General features: G+C 42.3%; 1 protein-coding gene across 1 annotated transcript in view; it reads left to right on the top strand.

Annotated features, from left to right (window-relative positions):
• Positions 1–17,827, top strand: part of LOC311138410 (protein polybromo-1-like) — a 47,164-nt gene that overhangs the window by 16,938 nt on the left and 12,399 nt on the right. The window contains exons 22-26 of the mRNA XM_084173081.1: positions 7,329–7,571; positions 12,662–12,807; positions 13,093–13,250; positions 13,441–13,624; positions 13,884–14,094. Of these exons, the coding sequence (XP_084029207.1) occupies positions 7,329–7,571; positions 12,662–12,807; positions 13,093–13,250; positions 13,441–13,624; positions 13,884–14,094 (942 nt within the window). The remainder of the gene's footprint in view (positions 1–7,328; positions 7,572–12,661; positions 12,808–13,092; positions 13,251–13,440; positions 13,625–13,883; positions 14,095–17,827) is intronic.

Here is a 17,827-nt window from a genome sequence, read left to right as displayed (position 1 = left end):
GGATTAGATTACATCATTATTTTAGCTTATTATTGTAGCAACACGCATGCCCTGCCCACCTAAGGATATGTCTTTTTCAGCCATCTACTTCCTGTGTTTGAGGGGTGCTTTTATTTAACTCCTGTGACTCATTCATGCGTTACGACTGCAGAAATGTTTGTAATGACCTGTCAAACACACCCCAGTAATTGCTGAAATGGGCTCAATGGAATACATTCTTTCCTTATCTATAAGAACGCTAAAGCTTCGTCGGGGATTTAACGTAGGCCTATCGTCTCAAGACTTACATCACAAGAAAGAGAAGAAATAACTTTCTTTTAATTTTTTTGTGGAATTGAAAAAAGTCATCATTTAAAACAAATGTAGATGCTTCCAAAAATAAACATTCAGATTATACTGATATCATGTCTGATCTCGCAAACAATGTTAAGTATGAAGATGGGTGTAATCTAGAGCCAAGCGTGTACATTTTTTATCTGAGGGTATCCTGCTATTGAATGCTATTTGTATCCTGCTGTTGAAGTATGCAACAGAACGTGATAACAGTAATTTATCAGGCAGTCTAGATAGCGCAGGTGAGTGCAGGTAGGCAGCTAGACAGAGCAAGTTTTTGGTGGTTGCAACCCTGTTCCACCCCTTTATGTTAATGTGTTAATGTGTTAATGTATGCAAATGAACCCAGTGTATTTATGCAAATGACGTACGTGTATATATTATTTTTAACACATATACAGTGGGGGAAAAAAGTATTTAGTCAGCCACCAATTGTGCAAGTTCTCCCACTTAAAAAGATGAGAGAGGCCTGTAATTTTCATCATAGGTACACGTCAACTATGACAGACAAAATGAGGATTTTTTTTCTCCAGAAAATCACATTGTAGGATTTTTAATGAATTTATTTGCAAATTATGGTGGAAAATAAGTATTTGGTCAATAACAAAAGTTTCTCAATACTTTGTTATATACCCTTTGTTGGCAATGACACAGGTCAAACGTTTTCTGTAAGTCTTCACAAGGTTTTCACACACTGTTGCTGGTATTTTGGCCCATTCCTCCATGCAGATCTCCTCTAGAGCAGTGATGTTTTGGGGCTGTCGCTGGGCAACACGGACTTTCAACTCCCTCCAAAGATTTTCTATGGGGTTGAGATCTGGAGACTGGCTAGGCCACTCCAGGACCTTGAAATGCTTCTTACGAAGCCACTCCTTCGTTGCCCGGGCGGTGTGTTTGGGATCATTGTCATGCTGAAAGACCCAGCCACGTTTCATCTTCAATGCCCTTGCTGATGGAAGGAGGTTTTCACTCAAAATCTCACGATACATGGCCCCATTCATTCTTTCCTTTACACGGATCAGTCGTCCTGGTCCCTTTGCAGAAAAACAGCCCCAAAGCATGATGTTTCCACCCCCATGCTTCACAGTAGGTATGGTGTTCCTTGGATGCAACTCAGCATTCTTTGTCCTCCAAACACGACGAGTTGAGTTTTTACCAAAAAGTTCTATTTTGGTTTCATCTGACCATATGACATTCTCCCAATCCTCTTCTGGATCATCCAAATGCACTCTAGCAAACTTCAGACGGGCCTGTACATGTACTGGCTTAAGCAGGGGGACACGTCTGGCACTGCAGGATTTGAGTCCCTGGCGGTGTAGTGTGTTACTGATGGTAGGCTTTGTTACTTTGGTCCCAGCTCTCTGCAGGCCATTCACTAGGTCCCCCCGTGTGGTTCTGGGATTTTTGCTCACCGTTCTTGTGATCATTTTGACCCCACGGGGTGAGATCTTGCGTGGAGCCCCAGATCGAGGGAGATTATCAGTGGTCTTGTATGTCTTCCATTTCCTAATAATTGCTCCCACAGTTGATTTCTTCAAACCAAGCTGCTTACCTATTGCAGATTCAGTCTTCCCAGCCTGATGCAGGTCTACAATTTTGTTTCTGGTGTCCTTTGACAGCTCTTTGGTCTTGGCCATAGTGGAGTTTGGAGTGTGACTGTTTGAGGTTGTGGACAGGTGTCTTTTATACTGATAACAAGTTCAAACAGGTGCCATTAATACAGGTAACGAGTGGAGGACAGAGGAGCCTCTTAAAGAAGAAGTTACAGGTCTGTGAGAGCCAGAAATATTGCTTGTTTGTAGGTGACCAAATACTTATTTTCCACCATAATTTGCAAATAAATTCATTAAAAATCCTACAATGAGATTTTCTGGAGAAAAAAAGTCTCAATTTGTCTGTCATAGTTGACGTGTACCTATGATGAAAATTACAGGCCTCTCTCATCTTTTTAAGTGGGAGAACTTGCACAATTGGTGGCTGACTAATTACTTTTTTTCCCCACTGTATATTACAGTTGAAGTCAGAAGTTTACATACACTTAGGTTGGAGTCATTAAAACTCGTTTTTCAACCACTCCACAAATTTCTTGTTAACAAACTATAGTTTGGCAAGTCGGTTAGGACATCTACTTTGTGCATGACACAAGTAATTTTTCCAACAATTGTTTACAGACAGATTATTTCACTTATAATTCACTGTATCACAATTCCAGAGGGTCAGAAGTTTACTTACACTAAGATGACTGCCTTTAAACAGCTTGGAAAATTCCAGAAAATGATATCATGGCTTTAGAAGCTAATTGACATAATTTGAGTCAATTGGAGGTGTACCTGTGGATGTATTTCAAGGCCTACCTTCAAACTCAGTGCCTCTTTGCTTGACATCATGGGAAAATCTAAAGAAATCAGCCAAGACCTCAGAAAAATAAAAATGTAGACCTCCACAAGTCTGGTTCATCCTTGGGAGCAATTTCCAAACGCCTGAAGGTACCACGTTCATCTGTACAAACAATAGTACGCAAGTATAAACACCATGGGACCACGCAGCCGTCATATCGCTCAGGAAGGAGACGCGTTCTGTCTCCTAGAGATGAATGTACTTTGGTGCGAAAAGTGCAAATCAATCCCAGAACAACAGCAAAGGACCTTGTGAAGATGCTGGATGAAACCGGTACAAAAGTATCTATATCCACAGAAAAACGAGTCCTATATCGACATAACCTGAAATGCCGCTCAGCAAGGAAGAAGCCACTGCTCCAAATCCGCCATAAAAAAGCCAGACTACAGTTTGCAACTGCACATGGGGACAAAGATCATACTTTTTTGAGAAATGTCCTCTTGTCTGTTGAAACAAAATTAGAACTGTTTGGCCATACTGACCATCGTTATGTTTGGAGGAAAAAGGGGGCCGTTGGAAGCCGAAGAACACCATCGCAATCGTGAAGCACGGGGGTGGCAGCATCATGCTATGGGGGTGCTTTGCTGCAGGAGGGACTGGTGCACTTCACAAAATAGATTGCATCATGAGGAAGGAAAATTATGTGGATATATTGAAGCAACATCTCAAGACATCAGTCAGGAAGTTAAAGCTTGGTCGCAAATGGGTCTTCCAAATTGACAATGACCCCAAGCATACATCTAAAGTTGTGGCAAAATGGCTTAAGGACAACAAAGTCAAGGTATTGGAGTGGCCATCACAAAGCCCTGACCTCAATCCTATAGAAAATGTGTCGGCAGAACTGAAAAAGTGTGTGCGAGCAAGGAGACCTACAAACCTGACTCAGTTACACTGGGAATGTGATGAAAGCAATAAAAGCAGAAATAAATCATTCTCTCTACTATTATTCTGACATTTCACATTCTTAAAATAAAGTGGTGATCCTAACTGATCTAAGACAGGGAATTTTTACTAGAATTAAATGTCAGGAATTGTGAGAAACTGAGTTTAAATGTATTTGGCTAAGGTGTATGTAAACTTCCGACTTCAACTGTGTATGTATGTGTGTGTGTGTGTGTGTGTGTGTGTGTGTGTATACATACATACATACATACATACATACATACATACATACATACATACATACATACATACATACATACATACATACATACATACATACATACATACAGTGGGGGAAAAAAGTATTTAGTCAGCCACCAATTGTGCAAGTTCTCCCACTTAAAAAGATGAGAGAGGCCTGTAATTTTCATCATAGGTACACGTCAACTATGACAGACAAATTGAGGGAAAAAAATCCAGAAAATCACATTGTAGGATTTTTTATGAATTTATTTGCAAATTATGGTGGAAAATAAGTATTTGGTCACCTACAAACAAGCAAGATTTCTGGCTCTCACAGACCTGTAACTACTTCTTTAAGAGGCTCCTCTGTCCTCCACTCGTTACCTGTATTAATGGCACCTGTTTGAACTTGTTATCAGTATAAAAGACACCTGTCCACAACCTCAAACAGTCACACTCCAAACTCCACTATGGCCAGGACCAAAGAGCTGTCAAAGGACACCAGAAACAAAATTGTAGACCTGCACCAGGCTGGGAAGACTGAATCTGCAATAGGTAAGCAGCTTGGTTTGAAGAAATCAACTGTGGGAGCAATTATTAGGAAATGGAAGACATACAAGACCACTGATAATCTCCCTCGATCTGGGGCTCCACGCAAGATCTCACCCTGTGGGGTCAAAATGATCACAAGAACGGTGAGCAAAAATCCCAGAACCACACAGGGGGACCTAGTGAATGACCTGCAGAGAGCTGGGACCAAAGTAACAAAGCCTACCATCAGTAACACACTACACCGCCAGGGACTCAAATCCTGCAGTGCCAGACGTGTCCCCCTGCTTAAGCCAGTACATGTCCAGGCCCGTCTGAAGTTTGCTAGAGTGCATTTGGATGATCCAGAAGAGGATTGGGAGAATGTCATATGGTCAGATGAAACCAAAATAGAACTTTTTGGTAAAAACTCAACTCGTCGTGTTTGGAGGACAAAGAATGCTGAGTTGCATCCAAAGAACACCATACCTACTGTGAAGCATGGGGGTGGAAACATCATGCTTTGGGGCTGTTTTTCTGCAAAGGGACCAGGACGACTGATCCGTGTAAAGGAAAGAATAAATGGGGCCATGTATCGTGAGATTTTGAGTGAAAACCTCCTTCCATCAGCAAGGGCATTGAAAATGAAACGTGGCTGGGTCATACAGCATGACAATGATCCCAAACACACCGCCCGGGTAACGAAGGAGTGGCTTCGTAAGAAGTATTTCAAGGTCCTGGAGTGGCCTAGCCAGTCTCCAGATCTCAACCCCATAGAAAATCTTTGGAGGGAGTTGAAAGTCTGTGTTGCCCAGCGACAGCCCCAAAACATCACTGCTCTAGAGGAGATCTGCATGGAGGAATGGGCCAAAATACCAGCAACAATGTGTGAAAACCTTGTGAAGACTTACAGAAAACGTTTGACCTGTGTCATTGCCAACAAAGGGTATATAACAAAGTATTGAGAAACTTTTGTTATTGACCAAATACTTATTTTCCACCATAATTTGCAAATAAATTCATTAAAAATCCTACAATGTGATTTTCTGGATCTTTCTTTATCATTTTGTCTGTCATAGTTGATGTGTACCTATGATGAAAATTACAGGCCTCTTTCATCTTTTTAAGTGGGAGAACTTGCACAATTGGTGGCTGACTAAATACTTTTTTCCCCCACTGTGTGTGTGTATATATATATACATACTGAACGAAAATATAAATGCACATTTAATTGATTTTACTGAGTTACAGTTCATATGAGGAAATCAGTCAATTGAAATAAATTAATTAACCCCTAATCTATGGATTTACATGACTGGGAATACAGATATGCATCTATTGGTCACAGATACACTATATATACAAAAGTATGTGGACATCCCTTCAGATCAGTGGATTCGGCTATTTCAGCCACACCCGTTGCTGACAAGTGTATCAAATTGAGCACACAGCCATGCAATCTTCATAGACAAACATTGGCAGTAGAATGGCCTTATTGAAGAGCTCAATGACTTTCAATGTGGCACCGTCATTGGATGCCACCATGTCAGTTTGTAAAATGTCTGCCCTGCTAGAGCTGCCCCGGAAAACTTATTGTGAAGTGGAAACGTCCCCATTATTTGTCAGTGCCAGTGAATGTGCTATCATTCCGTCAATATCTGATGGATTTTTTTTGGAGTGTCTTCATCCATTGTCCAACTTTTGCATTTAGAAACCTTTTAACAATTTTGATGACTGTTCAGGTCTCGACATTAACGCTTGTCCAGGACAAGACATTTTTTTAGTCGGACAACAAGAACATAGATTTAAGTTGTCCGAATGTCAAAGTGTAGGGGATATGCATATTAACTACAGGCTCATGTCCAAACCGATGCTGACATGAGGGAATTGCCAGAAAATGTAGCCAAACTTTTTAATGAGACTATTAATTACACAAATCAATGGCGGCTGCTGAGGGAAGGACAGCTCATAATAATGGCTGGAACGGAGCGAATGGAATGTTATCAACCACATAGAAACCATGTGTTAGATGTATTTGATACTATTCCACTCCAGCCATTTACACGAGCCCATCCTCCCCAATTAAGGTGCCACCAACCTCCTGTGACACGAATATAGGCTAAACAGCAGTAATGTTTGACAAATATAATGAAGGATAATTAACATTAACGTCTAAAGGCTTGATTCTATCGACATACTCGAGGCACTGCTTGTTTAGATCAAATGGTCACAAGACCAGAGAGTGAAGGACAGTGCCTGTTGTGCACCACACATCAGCCACCTTGAATCTGAGCGGAGGCAGTCAGCATTTTTAAACCAAACTTAATTATTTAAACCTGGACGTTTTGTCATTTTATGAAGCATGTCTTACCTTTTTCAAAGTAGCCTAAGCTAGCCAAAATATGACCATAGAAATGTTGAGGAAATAATTTTATAAACACTTCATATGCCATTGAAACCAGCATTTCTCTCAACTTTATTTTATTTTCCAACAGCCAAAAGCACAATCCTAGTCATATTAGTAATTCATACTAGTTGATGCATCTTTAGGTCGCCCCTTTTTCTTAATTTCTAACAAATATTTTCTTCTCTGTCACATGAAACCGCTCGCACTTGTGGTGCGCTTTTTGAGACCGGCGTTTTCCTGCTAATTGCATTTTGGAGCATTCACACGTAGCCTACAGCAATGTGCGCATTGCTGAGCTTATAATATGAAGAAATAAAACTGTATCAACATTTTAAGCTAAACAGTCTGATCTGTTGCATCATCCTCATTGCTTTTAAATTATTTTTATGTGCAGTGGTTGTATGAATTTTGGATCTCTTTCTAGGACTGTCCCAGAGTCTTGTTTTGAACGATTGTCTTGATTAGCGATTCTGCACATCGCCTTGCTCAAACTGATCCCCTCCAACACACTGACCAACTGTGTGCTCCCTCTCTACAGGATTACTTCAAGCTTCAGCCTGAGGGAGTCAGACCAGAGGACGTGTACGTATGTGAGTCCCGTTACTCTGCCAGGAACAAGGCCTTCAAGAAAATCAAGATGTGGGCCGTGCCAGCCGGCGTGAGGTTTGTCCTTCGGGATGTGCCGTTGCCCGTCGTCCGGGTGGCCTCCATGTATGCCAAACGTGATCAGGAGAAACTGCTGGCCGTGGCCGATAACGGCAGCCGCAGCATTGTCGACAAGGTGAGAAGTCTGAGCACAGGAGGATATTAGCTCAGTTGGTATAGCATGGTGCTATAGTGGGTTTGATTCCCGGGACCACCCGTAAGTACAAATGTTGTACGCATGACTAAGTTGCTTTGGAGAAAAGCGTCTGCTAAATGGCATATATTATTTTTAGGGCTGTCAAACGATTAAAACAATTAATCGCGTGATTTTCTGTAGTTTCTCGCAATTTTAGAATTTGTTAAAATGTTGGCCCGAGAGAGATAGATATAGATACATACATACATACATACATACATACATACATACATACATACATACATACATACATACATACATACATACATACATACATACATACATACATACAGTGAGGGAAAAAAGTATTTGATCCCCTGCTGATTTCGTACGTTTCCCACTGACAAAGAAATGATCAGTCTATCATTTTAATGGTAGATTTATTTGAACAGTGAGAGACAGAATAACAACAAAAAAATCCAGAAAAACAGCTCAAATCAATATAAATTGATTTGCATTTTAATGAGGGAGATAAGTATTTGACCCCTCTGCAAAACATGACTTAGTACTTGGTGACAAAACCCTTGTTGGCAATCACAGAGGTCAGACGTTTCTTGTAGTTGGCCAACAGGTTTGCACACATCTCAGGAGGGATTTTGTCCCACTCCTCTTTGCAGATCTTCTCCAAGTCATTAAGGTTTCGAGGCTGACGTTTGGCAACTCGAACCTTCAGCTCCCTCCACAGATTTTCTATGGGATTAAGGTCTGGAGACTGGCTAGGCCACTCCAGGACCTTAATGTGCTTCTTCTTGAGCCACTCCTTTGTTGCCTTGGCCGTGTGTTTTGGGTCATTGTCATGCTGGAATACCCATCCACGACCCATTTTCAATGCCCTGGCTGAGGGAAGGAGGTTCTCACCCAAGATTTGACGGTACATGGCCCCATCCATCGTCCCTTTGATGCAGTGAAGTTGTCCTGTCCCCTTAGCAAAAAACACCCCCAAAGAATAATGTTTCCACCTCCATGTTTGACAGTGGGGATGGTTTTCTTGGTCATAGGCAGCATTCCTCCTCCTCCAAACACGGCGAGTTGAGTTGATGCCAAAGAGCTCCATTTTGGTCTCATCTGACCACAACACTTTTACCCAGTTCTCCTCTGAATCATTCAGATGTTCATTGGCAAACTTCAGACGGGCATGTATATGTGCTTTCTTGAGCAGGGGGACCTTGCGGGCGCTGCAGGATTTCAGTCCTTCACGGCGTAGTGTGTTACCAATTGTTTTCTTGGTGACTATGGTCCCAGCTGCCTTGAGATCATTGACAAGATCCTCCCGTGTAGTTCTGGGCTGATTCCTCACCGTTCTCAGGATCATTGCAACTCCACGAGGTGAGATCTTGCATAGAGCCCCAGGCCGAGGGAGATTGACAGTTCTTTTGTGTTTCTTCCATTTGCAAATAATCGCACCAACTGTTGTCACCTTCTCACCAAGCTGCTTGGCGATGGTCTTGTAGCCCATTCCAGCCTTGTGTAGGTCTACAATCTTGTCCCTGACATCCTTGGAGAGCTCTTTGGTCTTGGCCATGGTGGAGAGTTTGGAATCTGATTGATTGATTGCTTCTGTGGACAGGTGTCTTTTATACAGGTAACAAGCTGAGATTAGGAGCACTCCCTTTAAGAGTGTGCTCCTAATCTTAGCTCGTTACCTGTATAAAAGACACCTGGGAGCCAGAAATCTTTCTGATTGAGAGGGGGTCAAATACTTATTTCCCTCATTAAAATGCAAATCAATTTATAACATTTTTGACATGTGTTTTTCTGGATTTGTTTGTTATTCTGTCTCTCACTGTTCAAATAAACCTACCATTAAAATTATAGACTGATCATCTCTTTGTCAGTGGCAAACGCACAAAATCAGCAGGGGATCAAATACTTTTTCCCCCTCATTGTATTTGTGTATATATTTATATATATATAGCAGTGCATTAAGTTACAGGCATACTATGCTTTGATTGTAAGGGAAGAAACACAAAATAATCTGTATCAGACTTGCGTATAAAAAAAATAAAAATGTATGCACTCACTAACTGTAAGTCGCTCTGGATAAGAGCGTCTGCTAAATGACTAAAATGTAAAATGTAATGACAGATCTATAAGTCCCATTTCTATGTGAATTTGGTCTGGACGCACAAAAAGTTACATATTGCAGTTTTAACTTTGACAGCCTTAATTATTTTATTTTATTTTAGAGAGTGAAATGCATTTGTCATGCTTATTGGACATTCACAAAAAATATCTTATTAAGGTTGAATATCTTCCCGGTATTTTACAAATGTTCCATCCCAAGATTAAATCGCTTTCTCCCAGGTAACCCGGTATTTCCTGCCAAAACCGGAAGTGTCATTCAAAAGCATTATAAAGCATATAAATATGTCTGGATTTGATTAGAGCTTTGATCAGCATGAAAATTCTAACCTGATGCTACCTGAGCCTGATGAGCCATATATTAAATGCATTTTATGAGCCCTACATGAACGGCATTTCATGAGCCCAAGCCCAAAAAAGCCAAAATGTTTGTGCCATTATCCAGTACATATACTACTACACATTATGCACGACAGAAAAACATAAAAGCCCATAGATGTAGCTAGCTATATGTCCTCTTGGGTAAATAAATGAAACTAGCTCCATTAGGCTAATCATTTTACTGTGAACTGTATTACTATACTGTATTATATGGACTGGAATTACGCACATCGTTCAAACCATGATAAAGCAGGGAGAGAATATGCGATTCTGGTGCAGCCCATGCGGCCTACAAATTTACAAGTATAGGCTAGCGAATTAGATTTTAATTTTGAAATATAATAGTCTATTTGTATAATTAGTAGGCTAACGCATATATAACTTTCATAATATTTAGCCTAATGTTATTAGCCTACCTTCTCTTTCTCTCTCTATTGTTGCATCATTTTGGGCTCCCGAGTGGCGCAGCGGTCTAAGGCACTGCATTTCAGTGCTTGAGGTGTCACTACAGACCCCCTGGTTCGATTCCAGGCTCCCAGGCTGTATCACAACCGGCCGTGATTGGGAGTTCCATAGGGCAGCGCACAATTGGACCAGCGTGGTCCGGGTTTGGCCGGTGTAGGCCGTCATTGTAAATAAGAATTTGTTCTTAACTCACTTGCCTAGTTAAATAAAGGTGAAATAAAATAAATTGAATGGTTATGGGTCTGAATAAATAACTGCTATAGCCTACCGCCATCGCGTGTTCGCTCTTCTTTTACACTACCCGTGAGTTATATTGGCTGCTGGATTTAACATTCAGCAAAAAAAGAGCTTGCGTCCCTATTAGAATAGTCTATTGGTATTTAGAAATTTGTAAAAACATTTAAGGAGAGGCCAACGAAGCACAGGTGTTGGCGTGTTGCGCAAGAAACAGAGGCTATAAGTTAGAAGCGTATTATGCATAACCTATCATTAATTAGCTAAATATAAGGCTAATACTGCATTGAATGTATTATCTGTAAGAGGTAGGGTAGGAGATAGATAGATGTGGACACCTGCTTGTCGAACATCTCATTCCAAAATCATGGAGTTCGTCCCCCCTTTGCTGCTATAACATTCTCCACTCTTCTGGGAAGGCTTTCCACTAGATGTTGGAACATTGCTGCGGGGACTTGCTTCCATTCAGCCACAAGAGCATTAGTGAGGTTGATCGATTTAGGCCTGGCTCGCAGTCGGCAGTCCAATTCATCCCAAAGGTGTTCGATGGGCTGAGGTCAGGGCTCTTTGCAGGCCAGTGAAGTTCTTCCACACCGATCTCGACAAGCTATTTCTGTATGGACCTCACTTTGTGCACGGGGGCATTGTCATGCTGAAACAGGTAAGGGCCTTCCCCAAACTGTTACCACTGTTGGAAGCACAGAATCGTCTAGAATGTAATTGTATGCTGTAGCGTTAAGATTTCCCTTCACTGGAGCTAAGGGGCCTAGCCCAAACCATGAAAAACAGCCCTAGACCATTATTCCTCCTTCACCAAACTGTACAGTTGGCACTATGCATTGGGGCAGGTAGCGTTCTCCTGGCATCCGCCAAACCCAGATTAATCCGTCGGATTGCCAGATGGTGAAGCGTGATTCATCACTCCAGGGAATGCGTTTCCACTGCTCCAGAGTCCAATGGCGGCGAGCTTTACACAACTCCAGCCAATGCTTGGCATTGCACATGGTGATCTTAGGCTTGTGTGCGGCTGTTCGGCCATGGAAACCCATTTCATGAAGTTCCCGACGAACAGTTCTTGTGCTGACGTTGCTTCCAGAGGCAGTTTGGAACTCTGTAGTGAGTGTTGCAACCGAGGACAGACTATTTCTACGCGCTACACGCTTCAGCACCCTCGTTCTGTAAGCTTGTGTGGCCTACCACTTCGCGGCTGAGCCGTTGTTGCTCCTAGACATTTCTACTTCATAATAACAGCACTTACAGTTGACCTTGGCAGCCCTAGCAGGTCAGAAATTTGACGAACTGACTTGTTGGAAAGGTGGCATCCTATGACAGTGCCACATTGAAAGTCACTGAGCTCTTCAGTAAGGTCATTCTACTGCCAATGTTTGTCTATGGAGATTGCATTGCTGTGTGCTTTTATACACCTGTCCGCAACGGTTGTGGCTGAAATAGCTGAATCCACTAATTTGAAGGGCTGTCCACATACACTATATATAGATACACTATTTGAGAGAGAAAGACTGCGAGAGAGTGCTCGCATGTGCAACGATATTCAGTAGCTGCAATAAAAAAATCAAGGTCTCGGTAACCGGGTTCGCACCATTCAACCCTACTTCTTATCTGTAATTTCATCGTAAACAACACTGAAACATTGGAATGTATTAACATACCCGTTCCATATTTCTGAGCCGAACTGAACAGAGCCAAGCTGCACTGGTTACGCATCCGCCATAGTTGCTGGAGCTGTGCTGGAAAGGACAATGTGAAAGGAAAATATCTGAGCCAGTACAGTTTGGGTTGACACAATAGTTTAAAAGGTGTACCAGTGTTACTGAGTGTGTGCTTTCATACTATGTGACTGTGTGTAGGAGCATGAGGATGTCCCGGTAGAGATGAGTGGAGGGGAGGCAGGCTGTCAGTACTACGACCAGCTCCACCACAACAACATGTGGCTGAAGGTGGGAGACTGTGTCTACGTCCAGTCACATGGGCTCACTAAACCCCGTGTCGGCAGGTACGTCAATCACACCTTCTAGTATTTGGTTTCTCTACAGAACTCTTTAATGTATAGATGGTGTCAGGGGCTCTTTCCTCGAATCCTCTCGCCACTGTATCAAAATGCATTGGAGAACAAGGTCTGAGGGGAGGGACCCGATGAGATAAGATAAGATGTGAGAAATCACAGAAATATGAATTGAGATAAAGCCTTTGTGTTTTGAATATGGAGATGTGGTGTATGTCTGTGAATGTGGCCATTAGGAAGACAACAGGCCTGTTTTAATGGATTGCGCTGTAACAGGATAGAGAAGCTGTGGGTGCGTGACGGAGCAGCGTTTTTCTTCGGACCCATCTTCATCCACCCAGAGGAGACAGGACACGAGCCCACTAGGATGTTCTACAAGAGAGAGGTGTTCCTAAGCAACGTGGAGGAAACCTGCCCCATGACCTGCGTCCTAGGTACCCTGCATTCCACATGCTCTCTACACTCAATATGCATTCATTATGGTTGTTTTCATTATCAAACCTTTCCTAGACTAGTCTCTGCAAACTGTTTCAGACATCAAGTACCCCCAGGAAAACTAGGTTCAGTAGCAGTATAATTGGCCCTGTAATTAACCATCACTCTCTCCATCCCTCCGCCCTGCAGGTAAATGTGTAGTGTCGTCCTTTAAGGACTACCTGTCGTGTCGGCCCACTGAGGTGTCTGAGGAGGACGTGTTGCTATGTGAGAGCCGCTACATCGAGAGCGAAAAGCAGATGAAGAAGTTTAAGGGTCTGAAGCGCTTCTCCCTCCACGCTAAGGTGGTGGACGACGAGGTCTACTACTTCAGGTGGGAGTGACTCACATACTGTACATTTAACATAGAACTGGCAAAAGCCTGGTCCCCTTTCTCCTCCTAAAGTGTGCACTGAACTAATTCATTCCCCCTCATGGATTGGACTGGTGTATATACAGGCTAAGGAAGATTCTCTGCTTACTTCGGGGAGAACAAGGGAAGAGAATCGGACTGTAGCCAAAGACTTGGTTAGATAGATATATTTTATTGTTTAGCTGGTATCAACCCTCTTCTCTGATTGGTCCATATCCAGGAAGATGATAGTGCCCCAGAAGGAACCGTCTCCTCTGCTGAATAAGAAGATTGAGGAGCTGGAGCTGAAGCTGGCAGACATGGATGAGGGGGGTGAGGATCTGGATGACCTGGAGGATGAGGACCAGGCTCCAGAGACCCCCTCCATGCCCATCATTCAGACCCCTCTGGCAAGCGATTTGGACATCATGCCTTACACCCCTCCTCCCCAGGTCTTACACGCATCCACACGCACCCAATGAACAAGTGTTGTACCCTTCCACACACACGCCTCTCCTCGCCCCAAATATCTTACCCCTCCCTCATATACACCCACTCGCACACCCTTAGCCCAATGTCTTACTTTCATCCAAGCATCCAGTTCGTATACCTACTCCCACCTAACCATTCCATTCAGCCACTCATACATCACACATAGCCCTACCCAGACTATACACCCATTACCATCATTACCCCAAGATCTTAACGCTTCTATTAAACTAACATGTGGAATTGTTTTAAGATTATCATAAAAAGGCTAATTTAGCTATTTGATTTTGATTTTTAAGTCCCCTTTAGGTGTATATATGTGTGTATGTATGTATGTGTATATATATATATATATATATATATATATATATATATATAATAATACACACATCTATAAATATATGTATATATATATACACACATCTATAAATATATGTATATATATATATACACACATCTATAAATATATGTGTATATATATATATATATATATATATATATATATATATATATATATATATATATATATATATAATCTATATATATAAAAAATATATATATATACAGTGGGGGAAAAAAGTATTTAGTCAGCCACCAATTGTGCATGTTCTCCCACTTAAAAAGATGAGATAGGCCTGTAATTTTCATCATAGGTACATGTCAACTATGACAGACAAAATGAGATTTTTTTTCTCCAGAAACTCACATTGTAGGATTTTTAATGCATTTATTTGCAAATTATGGTGGAAAATAAGTATTTGGTCAAACAAAAAAGTTTCTCAATACTTTGTTATATACACTTTGTTGGCATTGACACAGGTCAAACGTTTTCTGTAAGTCTTCACAAGGTTTTCACACACTGTTGCTGGTATTTTGGCCCATTCCTCCATGCAGATCTCCTCTAGAGCAGTGATGTTTTGGGGCTGTCGCTGGGCAACACGGACTTTCAACTCCCTCCAAAGATTTTCTATGGGGTTGAGATCTGGAGACTGGCTAGGCCACTCCAGGACCTTGAAATGCTTCTTACGAAGCCACTCCTTCGTTGCCCGGGCGGTGTGTTTGGGATCATTGTCATGCTGAAAGACCCAGCCACGTTTCATCTTCAATGCCCTTGCTGATGGAAGGAGGTTTTCACTCAAAATCTCACGATACATGGCCCCATTCATTCTTTCCTTTACACGGATCAGTCGTCCTGGTCCCTTTGCAGAAAAACAGCCCCAAAGCATGATGTTTCCACCCCCATGCTTCACAGTAGGTATGGTGTTCTTTGGATGCCACTCAGCATTATTTGTCCTCCAAACACGACGAGTTGAGTTTTTACCAAAAAGTAATATTTTGGTTTCATCTGACCATATGACATTCTCCCAATCCTCTTCTGGATCATCCAAATGCACTCTAGCAAACTTCAGACGGGCCTGGACATGTACTGGCTTAAGCAGGGGGACACGTCTGGCACTGCAGGATTTGTGTCCCTGGCGGTGTAGTGTGTTACCGATGGTAGGCTTTGTTACTTTGGTCCCAGCTCTCTGCAGGTCATTCACTAGGTCCCCCCGTGTGGTTCTGGGATTTTTGCTCACCGTTCTTGTGATCATTTTGACCCCACAGGGTGAGATCTTGCGTGGAGCCCCAGATCGAGGGAGATTATCAGTGGTCTTGTATGTCTTCCATTTCCTAATAATTGCTCCCACAGTTGATTTCTTCAAACCAAGCTGCTTACCTATTGCAGATTCAGTCTTCCCAGCCTGGTGCAGGTCTACAATTTTGTTTCTGGTGTCCTTTGACAGCTCTTTGGTCTTGGCCATAGTGGAGTTTGGAGTGTGACTGTTTGAGGTTGTGGACAGGTGTCTTTTATACTGATAACAGGTTTAAACAGGTGCCATTAATACAGGTAACGAGTGGAGGACAGAGGAGCCTCTTAAAGAAGAAGTTACAGGTCTGTGAGAGCCAGAAATCTTGCTTGTTTGTAGGTGATCATATACTTATTTTCCACCATAATTTGCAAATAAATTCATAAAAAATCCTACAATGTGATTTTCTGGATTACTTTTCCTCAATTTGTCTGTCATAGTTGACGTGTACCTATGATGAAAATTACAGGCCTCTCTCATCTTTTTAAGTGGGAGAACTTGCACAATTGGTGGCTGACTAAATACTTTTTTTCCCCCACTGTATATATCTATCTATATATCTATCTATACAGTGAGGGAAAAAGTATTTGATCCCCTGCTGATTTTGTACGTTTGCCCAGTGACAAAGAAATGATCAGTCTATCATTTTAATGGTAGGTTTATTTGAACAGTGAGAGACAGAATAACAACAAAAAAATCCAGAAAAACGCATGTCAAAAATGCTATAAATTAATTTGCATTTTAATGAGGGAAATAAGTATTTGACCCCTCTGTAAAACATGACTTAGTACTTGGTGGCAAAACCCTTGTTGGCAATCACAGAGGTCAGACGTTTCTTGTAGTTGGCCACCAGCTTTGCACATATCTCAGGAGGGATTTTGTCCCACTCCTCTTTGCAGATCTCCAAGTCATTAAGGTTTCGAGCCTGACGTTTGGCAACTCGAACCTTCAGCTCCCTCCACATATTTTCTATGGGATTAAGGTCTGGAGACTGGCTAGGCCACTTCAGGACCTTAATGTGCTTCTTCTTGAGCCACTCCTTTGTTGCCTTGGCTGTGTGTTTTGGGTCATTGTCATGCTGGAATACCCATCCACGACCCATTTTCAATGCCTTGGCTGAGGGAAGGAGGTTCTCACCCAAGATTTGACGGTACATGGCACCGTCTATCGTCCCTTTGATGCGGTGAAGTTGTCCTGTCCCCTTAGCAGAAAAACACCCCCAAAGCATAATGTTTCCACCTCCATGTTTGACGGTGGGGATGGTGTTCTTGGGGTCATAGGCATCATTCCTCCTCCTCCAAACACGGCGAGTTGAGTTGATGCCAAAGAGCTCGATTTTGGTCTCATCTGACCACAACACTTTCACGCAGTTCTCCTCTGAATCATTCAGATGTTCATTGGCAAACTTCAGACGGGCATGTACATGTGCTTTCTTGAGCAGGGGGACCTTGCGGGCGCTGCAGGATTTCAGTCCTTCACGGCGTAGTGTGTTACCAATTGTTTTCTTGGTGACTATGGTCCCAGCTGCCTTGAGATCATTGACAAGATCCTCCTGTGTAATTCTGGGCTGATTGCTCACCGTTCTCATGATCATTGCAACTCCACGAGGTGAGATCTTGCATGGAGCCCCAGGCTGAGGGAGATTGACAGTTATTTTGTGTTTCCTCCATTTGCGAATAATCGCACCAACTGTTCTCACCAAGCTGCTTGGCGATGGTCTTGTAGCCCATTCCAGCCTTGTGTAGGTCTACAATCTTGTCACTGACATCCTTGGAGAGCTCTTTGGTCTTGGCCATGGTGGAGAGTTTGGACTCTGATTGATTGTTTGCTTCTGTGGACAGGTGTCTTTTATACAGGTAACAAGCTGAGATTAGGAGCACTCCCTTTAAGAGTGTGCTCCTAATCTCAGCTCGTTACCTGTATAAAAGACACCTGGGAGCCAGAAATCTTTCTGATTGAGAGGGGGTCAAATACTTATTTCCCTCATTAAAATGCTAATCAATTTATAACATTTTTGACGTGCGTTTTTCTGGATTCTGTTGTTATTCTGTCTCTCACTGTTCAAATA

Source organism: Coregonus lavaretus (genome assembly GCF_964263955.1).
Source record: "Coregonus lavaretus genome assembly, chromosome: 12".
In the NCBI taxonomy this organism is placed as follows: domain Eukaryota; kingdom Metazoa; phylum Chordata; class Actinopteri; order Salmoniformes; family Salmonidae; genus Coregonus; species Coregonus lavaretus.
This window is presented reverse-complemented; position numbering and strand designations above follow the sequence as displayed.